Source organism: Chlorocebus sabaeus, chromosome 15 (assembly GCF_047675955.1).
Source record: "Chlorocebus sabaeus isolate Y175 chromosome 15, mChlSab1.0.hap1, whole genome shotgun sequence".
Lineage (NCBI taxonomy): Eukaryota > Metazoa > Chordata > Mammalia > Primates > Cercopithecidae > Chlorocebus > Chlorocebus sabaeus.
Window position 1 is genome coordinate 17,405,690 of NC_132918.1, and position 17,124 is coordinate 17,422,813.

At 40.2% G+C, this 17,124-nt stretch overlaps 1 protein-coding gene across 4 annotated transcripts in view; it reads right to left on the reverse strand.

The window, feature by feature from the left end:
* Positions 1–17,124, reverse strand: part of FNDC3B (fibronectin type III domain containing 3B) — a 360,789-nt gene that overhangs the window by 12,790 nt on the left and 330,875 nt on the right. For all 4 annotated transcript variants that reach the window (XM_007972094.3, XM_007972095.3, XM_073023462.1 and 1 more), the window contains exons 24-25: positions 9,178–9,344; positions 6,509–6,636 (exon numbers count right to left, since the gene is read on the reverse strand). In XM_007972094.3, the coding sequence (XP_007970285.2) occupies positions 6,509–6,636; positions 9,178–9,344 (295 nt within the window). The remainder of the gene's footprint in view (positions 1–6,508; positions 6,637–9,177; positions 9,345–17,124) is intronic.

The window sequence follows — 17,124 nt, forward strand, 5'->3', positions numbered from 1 at the left end:
GGCAGGTAACTTTGTCCTTGAGCCAAATATGACAGGCAAGGGTACCGTTACTGAACTGCTTCCTGGGGGTTTTCACCCAATGGGCCTATAAACTCTTAGAGGACTACCCAGGAATCCCTCACAATGTAAAATACCTGACAGTTTCTCAATAAACCAGGGGTCCTCTACCTGGACTCCACGGAAGTGACTACCATTTCATTTTACATGAAATTTTAAGTAGAGGTATGGGTACATGTATGGGAATTTTTCTGATATAAGGGGTCACAGTCTTCAGATACTTAAATAAACCTATAAAACTAAAACAAACTAAGAATCAGTAAAATAAATGATGGTTTTTAAAGAGGTCTATCTTGATCTATTTTTACTTTCTTCTAAATTTGACCCTTTATTCATGCAGAAATAAAAAACTGTGCTATGAGACAGTCATAGCCTCACTGTTTAATTTCTGTATTAGGGAAATGAGTTGAAAGTCATTAAAAAAATATGATGAAGGGGCTGGGCATGGTGGTTCACGCCTGTAATCCCTGCACTCTGGGAGGTTGAGGCAGGTGGATCACTTGAGGTCAGGAGTTTGAGACCAGCCTGGGCAACAAGGTGAAATGCCATCTCTACTAAAAACACAAAAATAAATTAGCCGGCTGGGTGTGGTGGCTCATGCCTGTAATCCCAGCATTTTGGGAGGCCGAGGCAGGTGGATCACTTGAGGTCAGGAGTCCAAGACCAGCCTGGCCAACATGGTGCAATCCCATCTCTACTAAAAATACAAAAATTGGCCTGGCATGGTGGCAGGTGCCTTTAATCCCATCTACTTGGGAAGCTGAGACAGGAGAATCACTTGAATCCGGGAGGTGGAGGTTGCAGTGAGCCAAGATCATGCCACTGTACTCCAGCCTGGGTGACAGAACAAGACTCCATCTCAAAAAAAAAAAAAAAAAAAAAAAAAAAAAAAAAAAAAAGGAGGCTCCAGCCAGGATGTGTTGCAGACTCCCAAGACTTTAAAATACTTTGGTCAAGAGAAGATCTTTCCTTGTGGTACTTTTTGTGATACCATGTAGAATCAATGCACACCTTGATACTATATTCTAAGAATGATACAAGATAAAAATATATTGATACAGAAATACCATCAAATTAAATGTGGAGCTTTATAGATTTCTAGATACTTCAGAGGTTTTCTTTATGAAACGAATCTGAGCACCAAGAATTTCAGTAATTTTTTCATAAATTTTGACTGCCAATAGGTAATAATTTCTCACAATTTGTTGATCCTTTCCTTGTCTTCAATGCTTATATTCAATACTTCTTGTAAAAGTTATTGCTGCCTGAACAGGAATATGAATATGAATTGTTTTGCTTTACTTCTTATTATGCATGAAACTGTCTATGCCATATCTTGTGCAAAATAAGAAGTCACATGCATATAGACACAATTTTCATTCTTTTAAAGAATACTTTACAATTAATCCTGTTTGAAAAGAAGTTTTAAGCTTCCTGGAGAAAAAGCTGTGCTTGGAATGTTTATTAAATGGCAAAAGGCAAACCAATATGCATGCAATCTAATGAAGAGTAAAATTGTGAGTAATAATTTAATACTTCAAGTTAATAGATTAATAATTAAAATCAGCCGCTTGCCCCACATCGTGACACTTGAACAACAGAAAGCAAATCACCTAGAACCAAGGCAAAGTTAGAGTTGATGCTTCAAGCAAAACATCAGAAAAGGCCACGGCCCTTGTCATGTGTTGCCTATAAAAATGAGCTTGGGGGAGGGGCCGGGCGCGCTGGCTCACGCCTGTAATCCCAGCACATCGGGAGGCCGAGGTGGGCAGATCACGGGGTTAGGAGATGGAGACCATCCTGGCTAACACAGTGAAATCCCATCTCTACTAAAAATACAAAAAATTAGCCGGGCATGGTGGCGGGCGCCTGTAGTCCCAGCTACTCCGGAGGCTGAGGCAGGAGAATGGCGTAAACCCGGGAGGCGGAGCTTACAGTGAGCTGAGATCGTGCCACTGCACCCCAGCCTGGGAGACACAGTGAGACTCTGTCCAAAAAAAAAACCAAAAAAGAGCGTGGGGGAAGAGGATATTATCCTATTAGGGGTGATTTTTTTCTTTCTATGCTGAAGTTTACTCTCGTCACTACTGCAGGTATAAATAACCCTGGTGCTTTGAAACTGCATCTTTCACGCATGCAGGAAACATTTACTGAGTGCCAAACTATGTGCCAGTACTGGAAAAATAAAAATGAATAACACAAGCCCATGTATTAGTGGGTCCTGTCTGATTAGTGCTATAATTGAGGTATACACAGTGAGCCTGTAGCTCTGCTGTGGTGGATGTACAGCAATAATTACCTCTCATTTTCTTTTGCTTTGCCTCTATGAATTCAAAGCCTGTTGCCTGTTATCCTTGAACTATAATTATTTTAACCATTGTTCTGCACACATAAATATGTTTCATTCCCTAGCTCATGTCCAGAACAATGAATGAAGCACTAAAACATCATGTTTAAGTTAATGTTTGCTGAATAGGGAGAAGTCCAAGAAAAAAAAAGAAACCAGTACAAATTGTCCCTGACTCAACTGTGGCTTTTCCTGTACCACTATTCTCCTTAATCATTTCTTGGTAAATGCAGGAAGCACATGGGCATGTGGAGAATGCTAACCCTCATCTACTGAGCCTGCCATACAGTACTGTATTTTCTTTCACCTGTTTACAACAAGAAACATTTTGTTTATAACTGGTTACAATAAGAAAAATATTCTGTGGCATACACGTGATTATGCATTAGTATATTAGCATTTATACGGCCACGGGTCTAAATAGGTAACATTAAACAGACAACAGATTCAAAACAGACCATCTGCCAATAAAATCTAAATTACTGAATAGATTCTCCTATAGTTTGGCAATGCCTGATGTGTGTAGATATCAAGCAAACGATGCTGCTTTTTTCAATAGAAAACAGCATACACTGTGCTTTGGGAAGCAGAACATTTTTCCAAGAACACGTGGAAAACACGGCACGTAGAAAAAAAGATTTTTACAATACAATAACAAATGTGCGATCAATGTACTGTTGGGAAATGAATTATCGTTGAGCATCAAATGATATGTTGTAAAATTTCTTAACACCTCATTTGAACTACTTTCACATTGCTATGGAACAGAATAAACTCTCTGCTCTCTATTTGAGCTAAGACCCTGAAACCAATCATCTCTTTCTGGTAAAATGAAACAATTACACATATAAGTTCTTTACTCTGAAATGGAATATATTGTACAAAATGAGATTCAAAAATAAAAGGAACCATAGTGTCTTTGTTCTTATTTAAGAGGAATCATGGAAACTTTGGTGACATCATCCACTGATGTTAACTGACACTGGTAGATGTCATATTTAGGATAAAGTTTTTTGTTTAAAACAATTCAATCTTTTTTCGGATACATCATAACAAAGTACAGCAAAATGTCCAAAATTACCTCTTATTTTTAAACACATTTTATTTGCCAATATTCTTTATCATATAGCAAACACCAATGAGCAATTTAGTGGAAACTCTGAATCAAATGATTTTCTACTTGTGTATTTGGAACTGAACAAAGTTTTTTATAAATTATGCTAGTGTTTCAGAAAACAGGTGGCATTTATGTTTGATATAAATGAATGCCCCTACTAAAAGTGCTGATGAAGAATGCACCTCAGCTTTCCTAATGGAATACATAATATTTATATTCTGATTTGACAAAAACACATTCTAGGGACTATTATGAAAGCCTGTAGAGTATCTAAATCCTTCAGAGTCAGTGATCTGATTCTTCTTTGGAAGAATTAAGAATCAACAAGGGCTATGAACCATGATAAAACTAATTTCTTATCTGGCTATATTCCAACTGCATTCTCTCTTAATGGGTTTATTATGTGATCTACAGAGCCTTGCTACTCAAATTACGGCCCATGGATCAGCAATGTCAGTGTCACCTGGGAGGGTGAATCTCCACCGAAGACCTACCAGGTCAGAATCTGCATTTTAACAGATTCCCAGGTGATTCCTTTGACATTAAAGGGTGACATGCATGACTTAGAGCTTCTGAATCACAGGCCTCCAGGGCCTATGCATCATCTCCCTTAACCTTCCATTACTTCTACAAAAAAGGTAGACAGAATGTAGGCTTCAGTAGTTAGGTTAAGACTACTTCCCCTCGATGACATGATTGTATATTTAGAAAACCCCATTGTCTCAGCCCCAAAACTCCTTAAGCTGATAAGCAACTTCAGCAAAGTCTCAAGATACCAAATCAGTGTGCAAAAATCACAACCATTCCCATATGCCAATAATAGACAAACAGCCCAATCATGAGCAAACTCCCATTCACAACTGCTACAAAAATAATAAAATACCTAGGAATACAATTTACAGGAGATGTGAAGGACCTCTTCAGGGAGAACTACAAATCACTGCTCAAGGAAATAAGAGAGGACACAAACAAATGGAAAACATTCTATGCTCATGGATAGGAAGAATCAATATGAAAATGGCCATACTGTCCAAAGTAATTTATAGATTCAATGCTATTCCCATCAGGTTACCACTGACTTTCTTCACAGAATTAGAAATAACTATTTTAAGTTTCATGTGGAACCAGAAAAGAGCACGTATAGCCAAGACAATCCTAAGCATAAAAGAACAAAGCTGGAGGCATCACACTACCTGACTTCAAACTATATTACATGACTACAGTAACCAAAACAGCATGGTACTGGTACCAAAACAGATATATAGACCAATGGAACGGAACAGAGGGCTCAGAAATAACACCACACATCTACAACCCTCTGATCTTTGACAAACCTGACAAAAACAAGAAATGGGGAAAGGATTCCCTATTTAATAAATGGTGTTGGGAAAACTGGCTAGTTATATGCAGAAAACTGAAACTGGACCCTTTCCTTACCACTTATACAAGTTTAACTCAAGATGGATTAAAGATTTAAACGTAAGACCTAAAACCATAAAAACCCTAGAAGAAAACTTAGGCAATACCATTTAGAACATAGGCATGGGTAAAGACTTCGTGACTAAAACACCAAAAGCAATGGTAACAAAAGCCAAATTAACAAATGGGATCTAAGTAAGCTAAAGAGCTTCTGCACAGGAAGAGAAACTATCATCGAAGTGAACAGGCAACCTACAGAATGGGAGAAAATTTTTGCAATCTATCCATCTGACAAAGGGCTAATATGCAGCATCTACAAGGACCTTACACAAATTTACAAGGAAAAAACAAACAACCCCATTAAAAAGTGGGCAAAGGATATGAACAGACACTTCTCAAAAGAAGACATTTATGTGGCCAACAAACATATGAAAAAAAGCTCATCATCACTTGTCATTGGAGAAATGCAAATCAAAACCACTATGAGATACCATCTCATGCCAGTTATAATGGCAGTCATTAAAAAGTCAGGAAACCACAGATGCTGGAGAGGATGTGGAGAAATAAGAACACTTTTACACTGTTGGTGGGAGTGTTAATTAGTTTAACCATTGTGGAAGACAGTGTGGTAATTCCTCAAGGATCTAGAACCAGAAATACCATTTGACCAGCAATCCCATTGCTGGGTATATACCCAAAGGATTATAAATCATTCTACTATAAAGACACATGCACACATATGTTTATTGCAGCACTATTCACGATAGCAAAGACTTGGAACAAACCCAAATGCCCATCAATGTTAGGCATAAAGCAAATGTGGCACATATACACCATGGAATACTATGCAGCCATAAAAAAGAATTAGTTCATGTCCTTTGCAGGGACATGGATGAAGCTGGAAACCATTATTCTTCGCAAACTAACACAGGAACAGAAAACCAAACACTGCATGTTCTCACTCATAAGTGGGAATTGAACAATGAGAACATATGGGCACAGGGAGGGGAACATCTCACACTGGGGCCTGACAGGGGGTGGGGGTCAAGGTGAGGGATAGCATTAGGAGAAATACCTAATGTAGATGACAGGTTGATGGGCACAGCAAACCACCATGGCACAAGTATACCTATGTAACAAACCTGCATGTTTACACATGTATACCAGAACTTACAGTATAATAATAATTTAAAAAGATCAATACTAACAAAAACAAAAAGAGAGACTACTTCCCCTCTATAGTAAAATCACAGGTACTTTAGTTTTCAATTACATACAGACTTTGATACATGCAAACCTCACCATCAATGTCAAATACAAATAAACACTTTACAACTCTTTAAGACGAGCATATGCTTGAGAACTGAAAATTGAAGATGAATACCACCATATACAAAATGTAAACTAGGCTTCACACACTCTGAAGAATTATGTAATAAGTACAAGTTAGGCAGTTTCTATCATTGATTTTAAGAAAAACATAGTTCACTGAGTCATTCACAGCAATGAGCAGAGGCATGGAGCCAGCCATACTCAGTCGCACATGTGCCATGTACACTGGTTCTTACCTGTTTGTACTCAGATTCTCTTCCAACCAATACCTGCAGAATGTAGTTAACAGGGTCACCTTTCATTGGTGGTACCGTCTCCCATAAAATTTCACATGAATTTCCTTCTAACTGTGTTACTCGAGGTGCTGAAATACAAATCCACACATCCAAGCTCAAAATTCAAAGTATCATGTTAATAGTCAACACTTTAGCGCTATTTGTGAGAATCCACGAGAGAGCAAGATTGTGCCTGTGTTTGCCCTGAGAGAGTTGTTTATCTGCCCAGCCACTCATAAAACCATCAGGGTGCCCTTTAGGCACAGAGAAGTTACTCCATGACTAAAAAGCCATTGATGAAAAATCCTTTGCCCATTATCCCATGAATAACAGGTTGATGTGGATCACATCTTTTTTTTCTCCTATGGCAATTGAGCATCCTCTATGGCTTAGGCCCTGTACTAGGTATTCTGGGAGATGCAAAAACAGGCAAGGTAAACCCTGTTTTCAAGAAACTTAAGATTTAGTTGAAGGAAGGGGAGAGCAAGGTATGAGACGCATACAAAAAGAAACATCAGAGAATAAAAATGAGAGATACAAACAAAACACTGGGAATTTCCAGGGGAGGAAAAGAGCACATCTGGGTGGGGATCTAAGGAAAGTTTGAGGAGCAGGTGACACATGAGAGCAGTCCTGGAGAATGGGTAGCACTGAAAGCCTTTAAAAATTAAATTATATTTATATATATTTTATTTTTCACCTACTGAACTCCTCATTCTCATTTAAACTAAATTATATTAGTCTGTAGTAAGGCACTTAAAATATCCTAGATTTAAAAAATATTTTCATAACTTCTGTGATTCAATATGACATTTTCCTATTTTGTAACTAGAACGTATATCTCCTGTCTGAACCCCCTTATATTTTAACCCCTAATTACATGCAACTAATTCTTTAGAGAGAGTTGTTTCTACTTGTAATTCTGTGTGACACTGTTTCAGAAAAATGAGGAGGAGGAGGAGGAGGAGACGGAGGCGGAGGAGGAGGAGGAGGAGGAAGAAAGAAGAAGAAAAAAAGGAGCCTATGCTGGAAATACTTGGCCAAAATTCCAAGCATTTTATGAAAAAACTAAATAAGGAAGCCTATCAGATTAAACAGTCCTCCAGCTAAGACAATAATTTCCTGAATCTAAGAGTGAGAGGAAGACAACCTGATCATGTGTCAGAGTGGGAAAACTGCCCTTCTGAAGTAGAAAAGTCGGGAGATGCAAGCACTATCAATGTGCCATTGTATTTTTTGTAAAATGTATCCCCACCAAGAATCACTTTGAGAGACAAAGATAGTACTCCTTCACACTAGAAAGACCACTGAAGTGGGATAATGGATAAATCTAGCCACCCTTCCTCGGTACTAACAAACCAAAGCAGCCACAGTGTGCTCAGACATCTTTTGTGTTATAGCTGAAAGGCAAAGCTGCACCAAAGGGCCAGGGCGTTTACTGCCAAAGTGACCTGGCAAGGCCATGCATGTGTATGCACATTCATACTTGTTTCTTAGTCACATAAAGAAGGATCTGCCAAAGAGTCTTCAGGGCAGGGAAGCAGGAGCAAGGTATTTACCCTAAACTAATCCTGGAAGGAGCTATGGGGTTCGTAGAATCCAAGCCAAACCCTGACCCAGGTCCTGGAGAGTTCCTATAATTGACTTTGTGCCCTGGTTGTAGCTGACACACCTCCTCATGTGGGAGTAGAGAGTCAAACACATATGCAAGGATCTTTTCTGCAGGTTGTACTTTACCCCGCTGTCAGCCTTCGGATTATTTTGAGCAACAGCTAGATAAAGCCACTTGTGCTGTCTGTCCCCTTAAAGACAAGCTGCAGGGACCTCCACAAGAACCACAGTATTTGCAGGAGATGAGGCAGGGCCTCAGGAGTCCAGGAGTGGCTGGGTGGACAGGCTGACCATGCTATGGCTCCTGTTGCTATTTCCTGCCTTGCAAGTTAGCTGCAGTCAGGCATAGCTCTGTGGCTAGAAAACAGGCTGAAGGCTTAGCAGACCCAGTGGAAGTAGGGTCCAGGCAGAGTGTCTTTTGTTCACTAGCCTCAAGAGACATGGGGGAAGATCTGGATATGTGGGGCTCTCATGACTTCTGGAGTACCCAATCCCATGAAGGGGCCAGAGTAGGAAGGTAGTCACCCACAAACTTCAAGATAAGTACCCAAGGAGATTACAGCAGATCACTGCTGCAGCTTTCCAAAGGCATTGCTCCACACCAAGAGCTGTGCGCCAAAAGGGAAAGGCTGCTGAAGTCGCCTAAGTCAGTCTCTAGGCACCAAAGTCACCGAAAGATGAATGCTAATCTCTGCTTCTCTGAACGTCTAGGAAAGGGAGTGTGATGCCTTCCTTGGTAAACTGTCTTAAGGGCTGCAGCACCAGGAATTAACCCTTTTTTCTAACCATTATTTTTGATAAACATGCATACATACAGAGAAAAGTCATTATCTGTAGGCCCTTTCCTTTCAAGGTCTCTCATTTCCCCTAGACAACCCATTGCTCAATCTTCTTTAGAATGTTCTTTTGATTCTATCTTGCTGACATTATATTTAACATCAGAAAAGAGCGTATTTCTATAAGTCCCAACAGTTCGTTACTCTCACAAGAGAGCATGAAAGAATACACAGTCTACACACCTTTGATGGTGGGGGGGACACTTTTGGTTGTGCTGAAGGTATACGTTTCTGAGAAGGGCCCTTCCCCAGCCTCGCTTGCTGCTTGGATTCTGAAGGAGTAGCATGTGAATTCCGTCAGTCTCTGGACCTTGTAGGTGTGGCTGGGTCCTCTGTAGATTGAAATAAACCTAGAAGAAGGAGCAGAATCAATTGGCCATCTGAACTTCTATTAATGACAAGAAATTAATTATGACGCAAACTACTGGAGCAGATTAGGCCAACTTGGTAAATGCTTTTCATATAGTCTGAATTAATAATCAGCCAGTTGCTACATTAGGGTTAAGTTTAATGCCTAAATGTATGTTTTTATAAAAGAAAAACATAAACTTAAGCACATATAAGACTGGAAAGAGACTCCTTTAATTAGGATCTAGATTCTAGAAACATCAGAATGTTTTTATTTGCTGTTTTTATTTACTAATAAAAAACAGAATTTTCAAATTTTTCATAATGGTAATATCTATAATCTGATAGCATAAACTAATATTCTACTATTTCCTAGGCAATGAAGTTAATGTTAACGGGACACCTAAGAAATAATATGTCCTTTTTAGCCAAATTTTGCAAATAACTGAGGTTTGGCCAGAAATGCTTTGAATTTTAACTTTTATCTGTCTTCCCAAGAGTTTTTCAAAGCCCCATTCCTCAATTGCTAAGGAGACATTTAGGACTATGGATCGTTGAGAACTCATGTAAAGAGAAAAAAAATATACTGTGTTCAGAATCATCCATCAGGTTCATCAAAATCACAGACAAACAGCACAGGTGGGCTGGACAGTTTGCAGTGGCAGCTTTTGGCTCCTTCCCCTATCTGATTCAGGACTATTTTGCACTTCTCTGCTAATTAAGATTTCCATGAAATGTTAAGCATAACAGGCACAAAGATAAACAAACAGGGTCTTATGTTTTAGGTGTTTTCCCCCAGGGTCTTGAAAACAACATTTTCACAATAAAAACGTATTTGAGAACTATAGTATGCTGTCATCTTTTTAAAAACTATAGTTTAACTGTAAAATTCTGGAAATAACATAACTTCCCATAAGTCATCCAGGATCTTTAGTAGATTCAGTATTTGAATCCTGCTGGTCCAGTGGACACTTTGATAACCACTACATAAGTGAATCCAACCACAATGCCTTGTTCCTAGACAGACAGGCCAACGGATTCTACATTTCCAGGGCTTCGTCACAGCATCTGAGGATAATCCACTGTCTTCAGATACTACTGGAAGTCGATCACTAACAAAATCATAAGCCAAAATGTCTGACTCTTTGGCCAATTTGGCCTAGGGGTAAGCAGAATTTATGTATTCATTTAGCAAACATTTCTTGAACATCTGCTGTGTGCTAGGCTCTGTGGATCTGAAAGATGAGTAAGACCTAATCCCTGTGAGTTAGCTGGTCCTGAGTGTGGGCAAGGTTTTCTGAAGCTAGAGCAGCAGCTTTTCCATGTGCTGGAAAATAGTCCCTCTGGATAGATGAATGAATGGAAAAATGAAGAGATACAGATCTAAAACATTTTCTTTTTTCCTTTTTTTTCTTTTTTTTTTTTTTTAACAAAGCCTGCCAGAGTCAATGCTTACTTTAAAATATCCACATGTGTATTCATCAGCCTCTGCAATCAAGTTCCTGAGCCCTGGTCATTTCACTTAGTGTTCTGTCTGCTTTGCTGTGTAAGGAAGTGCCTTTTATTAAAGGCTGAACATTTTTAATTTCAGGAAAGCCAGAGTCCAGGCTGAAACCCACAAATACCATGGCAACCTATTTAGCACTCTTGACACATTACTACCCTAATGAAGACATCCTTGCTAATGCTAGAGCCAAACAGCTATTTATTAACTCAGCCTAGCCCAGTCTACAATCTCTAACAGGAGTAATTGCCCTTAATTGTATCACAAATTGAAGTCATGGTTTAAGAAGTGAAAGTGTTACATCTTCATTACAAACTTGCCATAAAGGTCAGTTTTTAAAGGAGTTTGAAAAGCACTATTAGGAACAGTATGCTTTCCTGCCATGCTACACTCTAAGGAGAGTATTTTTGGAAAATAAGTTCAATGTATATTTGTACCCAGACCCAATTACAATGTAAGCAGCAGCACTCAGTCACAAAGAAATTTACTGAAGCAAATGCAGTACTCTAAGTTTGTAATCTAAATAGAACAGACAACATACGTATCAATTTTCAAGTACATCAAAATCTTCTGTTTCTATTTTGTCCTTTAACTTCTTGTTTTGCTCTTGTACTGGAGCATTTTATTAACTGTTTAAAACTGCATTCCAATCTATGAAAAACACAGTGGAAACAGCTGATAGTAATGAGAAATTTAAAATTTTATTTATGTCTGGAGACAGTGTTAATTAGAAATACAAAAATGACCCCATTTGTGTCTAGAAAAAAGTGGGAGTGACCTTGAAGGCTGTGGTGGAGACATGACTGCAGAGGATTTCACCTTTAAAATTCAGTCACCTTATTTTCAGTGAAGGCGGAGTTAGGCAGCTCCAGGAGGCCACCTTACAGCTGCAATTCCCTGTGGAGAGGAAGTTGGGAACTGGCAGCCTGGTGCTCCCAGCAGAAGGGAGATGAGAAGAGAAGGGAAAGGGGTGGTTCTTTCTTCCTTCAGCCTTTTCTAGAATAAGCATGTGTCTAAGCAGTCCTCTAATGTAGCCCACTGTCTACTCTGGCAATAATCAGTCATGATCTACTCGTTGCTCTGATCAAAGCCATCACTGCTTTGACTGGCCTGCCTTCCCGAAAAAGGGGCATGGAAAGAAATTATGAGAGGGGCATGGAGAAGAGCTCTTTTATTTTGTTCTCAGAATGTGTATGGAAATAGCCAAAATAGATGGTAACTAATTCCTATGTCATGTAATTTAACCAGATATTGAGCCCTCAGGAGGGAAGGAGACGATAGGCATGACAGAGGCTCTCTCCTGGGTGAAACAAGCATAAGGTGGGAAGGGGAGATATAAGGAATCCTAAGAGCTTTAGCCCAAGCCGACAAGCATCAAGTGTCAATCAGGTCATCTAGAAACACTGATGTACCCTGTCCTTCTGGGGTCTGTGCCCTAAGATGAACACACAGGCCCAAGGTCAGAGGGGCTGAGTAATGATAATGATGCAAGATGATCACAGCTAATGCCTTCTGAAGACGTTCTCCAATCATCTCACTCTGAATTGTGACCAAGAGCCACAGGGAGACATCAAAGACAGAGGTAGCAAGTAGGCACATTATTAAAAAGCTGACATTTTCCTCACTTTAAAGGTTTCCCTACCCTTTCGTCTTCTTAAGGAAATAAAAAAGGTAAGAATAGAAAGAGAACTGCAAGAATGAAACCATGGCATGAAAGGGATGAGAAAGACTTGGTACCAATTTTTTATATTATGGAAATCATTTATCACAGTCATTTCCAATTTCATGTCATTTCACTCTTTTCAACAAAAAAATCCATTAAATACATAAGCAAATAGATTCTAGTTAAACTTCTTCTATACCCCCTAAAGATCTGGGTACTTGGTAGGTTTTCAGTAAATGCAATTTCTGAGACCAGAATTGACTCTGTAGACTATGAGACACCAGCGAGTAGCTTAGCCTTTCCATGCCTCCGTTTTCTCATCTGTACAATCAGCGAAATGATGGAACCAACCTCAGAGATACTGTGAGGTTTAAATGGGTTAATAAAAGAAAAGTACTGGCCGGGCGTGGTGGCTCAGGCCTGTAATTCTAACACTTCGGGAGGCTGAGGCAGGCGGATCACAAGCTCAGGATTTCGAGACCAGCCTGGCCAGCATGGTGAAACCCCATCTCTACTAAAAACACAAAAATTAGCCAGGCGTGATGGTGCGTGCCTGTAGTCCCTGCTACTCACAAGGATGAGGCAGGAGAATCACTTGAACCCAGGAGGCAGAGGTTGCAGTGAGCCAAGATCGCCACTGTACTCTGGCCTGGGTGACAGAGCAAGACTCTGTCTCAAAATAAATAAATAAATAAATAAATAAATAAATAAATAAATAAATAAATAAAATCAAAGTGCTTAGGCTAATCCTGATATATAATAACTCAGTATGTGTTAGTTATAATCATCCTAATGCTGTGAAGATAGGATTTTTAGAAAGGACTCCCTGTGTGTTCTGAGAGACCGTGTACATTACTGTCGGCTAACACAGAAGTTATTTTTTCCAGGTGGAAAGTCAGTCGCATGGTAAGAGGCAACCCTGCAGAGCAGGCTGCTATACTGGCCTCAGACATGAGCTGTGGGACTACACCTGTGAGGCTGTTTACTCTCCCTCAGGCGGGTCCTGCCAGTGAAGTACAGGCAGAGGCGCTTCCTCAGAACACACTGGTGAGGTCTGAATTTGATAGCTCACATTAAAGCCCCAAGCTCTGACACAGCAGGCCTCAGATAACTGTCGATCCTAAATTTCTTTCTGGTAAACCCTAGCATGAAATGTACATGCTGACAGTAATGTCTGGTTCCCCTTGCTCCTCCAGTATCAGACAATAAAGACCTATCAAAACATAATAAAAAGCACATATGCTGACAGAAGAATAATATAATTCCTCTTTCATCCCAATTCTATAATTATTTCCCATCATTCCAGGAGGCAGAAGAAGAGAGAATCTTCTTTCTTCAGGGCCAGTGATTTATGGCCGTTTGCATGGTGCTCTTTCTAGGCAGCTCTGCAGGTTAACACCCCTGTGGCTAGAACCACTCAGGGAGAGATTACAAATATTCATCAAATATTTGTTTTACGAAGACTAAGTTAATTTTTTTCTTGCTCCTGTATCTTTTTTAAAAGACCAACTTAATTTCAACCTTCATTAATAAGCCAGAGGCCTTTTGTGATAGAATTAAACATACCAAGCATCCCAAGACACAATGATTGAAGACCACACATTTTAAATGCAGATAAGGATTCCGAAGAGCAAGGCTTTGCCATGAAGAGGGGAATGGCATCTGTCCAGATTTCCTAGTCCTCTCTCTTCCCCTTATATTTAGAATGACCAGGGTCAGTGCTTAGATTCCACCTGCTTATGCACCACAGGCCCTGGGACATCACACCATGGCCAGAAGGCAACAGGAGGGTCCTGCTGTCTTGAAGGCACTGATCACTACTATTAATACTTCAGTGTGCATTGCTCCGACCCTGGGGAAGGGAGGAGATCCCTGGAATAGGAAGAAATCAACTGGAAACAGGAGGACCTAAAGCAACAGGAAATGGTGAAAAACTCTCACTAAGCCCTCAATACCTTGGTTTCTGACAGCAAGTGGGGCTCAGGAAACAGGGATGCACTCCACGAGGAGTCACACCTGCTTAACCCTGGGCTGCTCCCCTGCTCTAGGCTGCTGAAAAGAACTGGACCATCCTTCACCCGCTCTGTAACTCCGACACTGTGGGTGGAGGAGGTGGAGCACAGGGACTTGGACCCAGGAAGACCTGTGCTCTAACCAGCTCTGTGCTTTACTGCCACATCATTCCCCCCTGCTAAGTGTGAGTTCCTCCCATTTGTAAAATGGGCATAGCATCTACCTCGTAGATTGTTTTAAGAGTCAATGCAATATTTATGTGGGTAAAACCTTAGCACTGAGCCCAGAACACAGTAAGAGCCTGGCATATGGCATTATTCAATGGCCCCAAACTCTGTACCACGAAGGCCATAGGTCACCTTTTGGGGATCTGAATTGTACCCTGAGGACCTCTGGCTCCCAGTTCCTGCTATATAGGCCTCTCCCAGGTTACTGGGGTCATTCACAGCTTTTGACCCAGCAGGAACATGTCAATCTAAATTTGTGATGTTCTGTTGCAGCCTATGCCAGACGTTTAGCTCTCCCCAACATAAATCACTCATCTAATTTGGTGGCCAAGGAATACAAATAAAATGTTCACTTTGTTATTTTCATGACATGAGCACTCTTGCTGACAAAAGCAACAAGAAATAATGTACATATAGCGGTTCCTGGAACATACTACACGCTCAATAAAGTCACTGAGTCATTTTAGTATGAGTTCAGGCTGAGGCATATGTAGCTACAGGAACCCCTTATGGTACCACAGGAGCCCCGGCCCACACTGGCAATACCTCTGAGGGGTCTTCTACTCTACCTCCATCCCCTGCTGCCTGTGCCCATGAAGCTGCAGAGGCATCAGTTCCATGACCCAGGCTCCTGTGAGGACCAAGAAGAGGACAAGCACAGTAACACCTGTGGGGCTCAACTGTGCAGGGGGTTCGGATACAACAAAGTGGGTGATGATAGAAGTTCTGCAGTAAGCTGGCCTGGGTCTGAGTTCAGGTTCAACAGTCTGGTAATGGTGCGTTCTATAATCAGGTAAGTTGTTTCCTCCTCTGTAAAGTTGGTACGATAAGAGTAACTACCCTGTAGCATTATTGAGAGAATTAAAAGGGATGATGAAGGAAAACCCATTAGACAATGCCTAGCACTTATTAAATGTTCCATAAATACCACGGTTTTTAATACTATGTAAATATTATTGTTTTCTAACACAAATATTATTAACAAAGCACCAATGCTCACGAGTTTGTTTTACAAGGTTGGAAAAGGTGAAGGAGTCCTCAGAATGGCATCCCTCTCACTTTCATTCCATGAGGTTTCCTTGAGTTGGAGAGAAGAGGTGGGCATGTGACCAACATCACCCTGTCCTGGCGAGTCCAGGCTAAGAACTGTTGCTGAAAACACCAAGATGGGGCAATGTGCCCAATCTAGGCACTGCCCATAGCGTCGGGCATTTTTACTTAGAGAGAAGAAAGATGGGGAGAAATGCTGTCCTACACTAAGAATATTTACTTGGAAAGGGGAAATAAACTGGTTAGAAGGTTGGGTGGGTCATTAAAAGTTTACAGAATGAATTCTTGATGGCTCTGCCCATAACTTGTTTCAGCTTGGACTGTAATACCTTCTTGAAACAAGACACTTAGATGGCAATAAGCATACATGAGTTTTAATGTTGGTGATTTACCAATGATTAAAAAAAAATTCTGCACAGTCGGCCCTCCATATCCCTAGGTTCCATATCTGTGGATCAACCAACTGCAGATAGAAAATGATGGGGGAAAAATGATGTTTGCATCTATACTGAACATGTTCTGCCTTTTTTGCTCTTGTTATTCCCTAAACAATACAGTATAACAATTATTTACATAGCAATGTCATTAATTAGGTATCGTAAGTAAACTAGAGATGATTTAATGTATATGGGAGCATGTGCGTAGGTTATATGCAAATACTATGCCATTTTATATAAGGGACTGGAGCTTCCACGGATTTGTGGGGGGGCGGGGCGGGAGGGTGTTGCCCTGAAACCAATCACCCATAGATACTGAGGAAACAACTATATGTGATACCATAATGGTGGAAACACGTCATCATACATTTGTCCAAATTCATACAGTGAACAACACCAAGAGTAAACCGTAATGTAAATTATGGAATTGGGGTAATAATGATGTGCCAATGTCTGTTCATCAGCTGTAACAAATGTACAAACATCCCACTGTGGTGGACGATGCTGATAATAGAAAAGGCTGTGCATGTGTCAGGGTAGGTGGGATAAGGGATATCTTTGTCCCTTCAGCTTAATTTTGCTGTGAACCTAAAACTGCTCTAAAAAAAAAAAAAAAGATATTTAAAAATGAAAAACAGAGTTTTATGTGTCTGTGAATACCGAATGACTTTGCTTATTTTATTCTGCTTGCCAGTGAGAGTACTCCATGGTGGGACAGAGCAAGGTTTCAAGAGCAAAAAGATATACACAGATCTTAGCCAGAATGCAGAGACTATTACCGTCACTGTAAACTTGAACAAGTCACATAACTCTCTGCAGCTCAACTGCCAGAAAACAGCTGTCTTGTTCAGTTGGCAGGAACTTTTATGAGATCGAAGTAAATTCTAT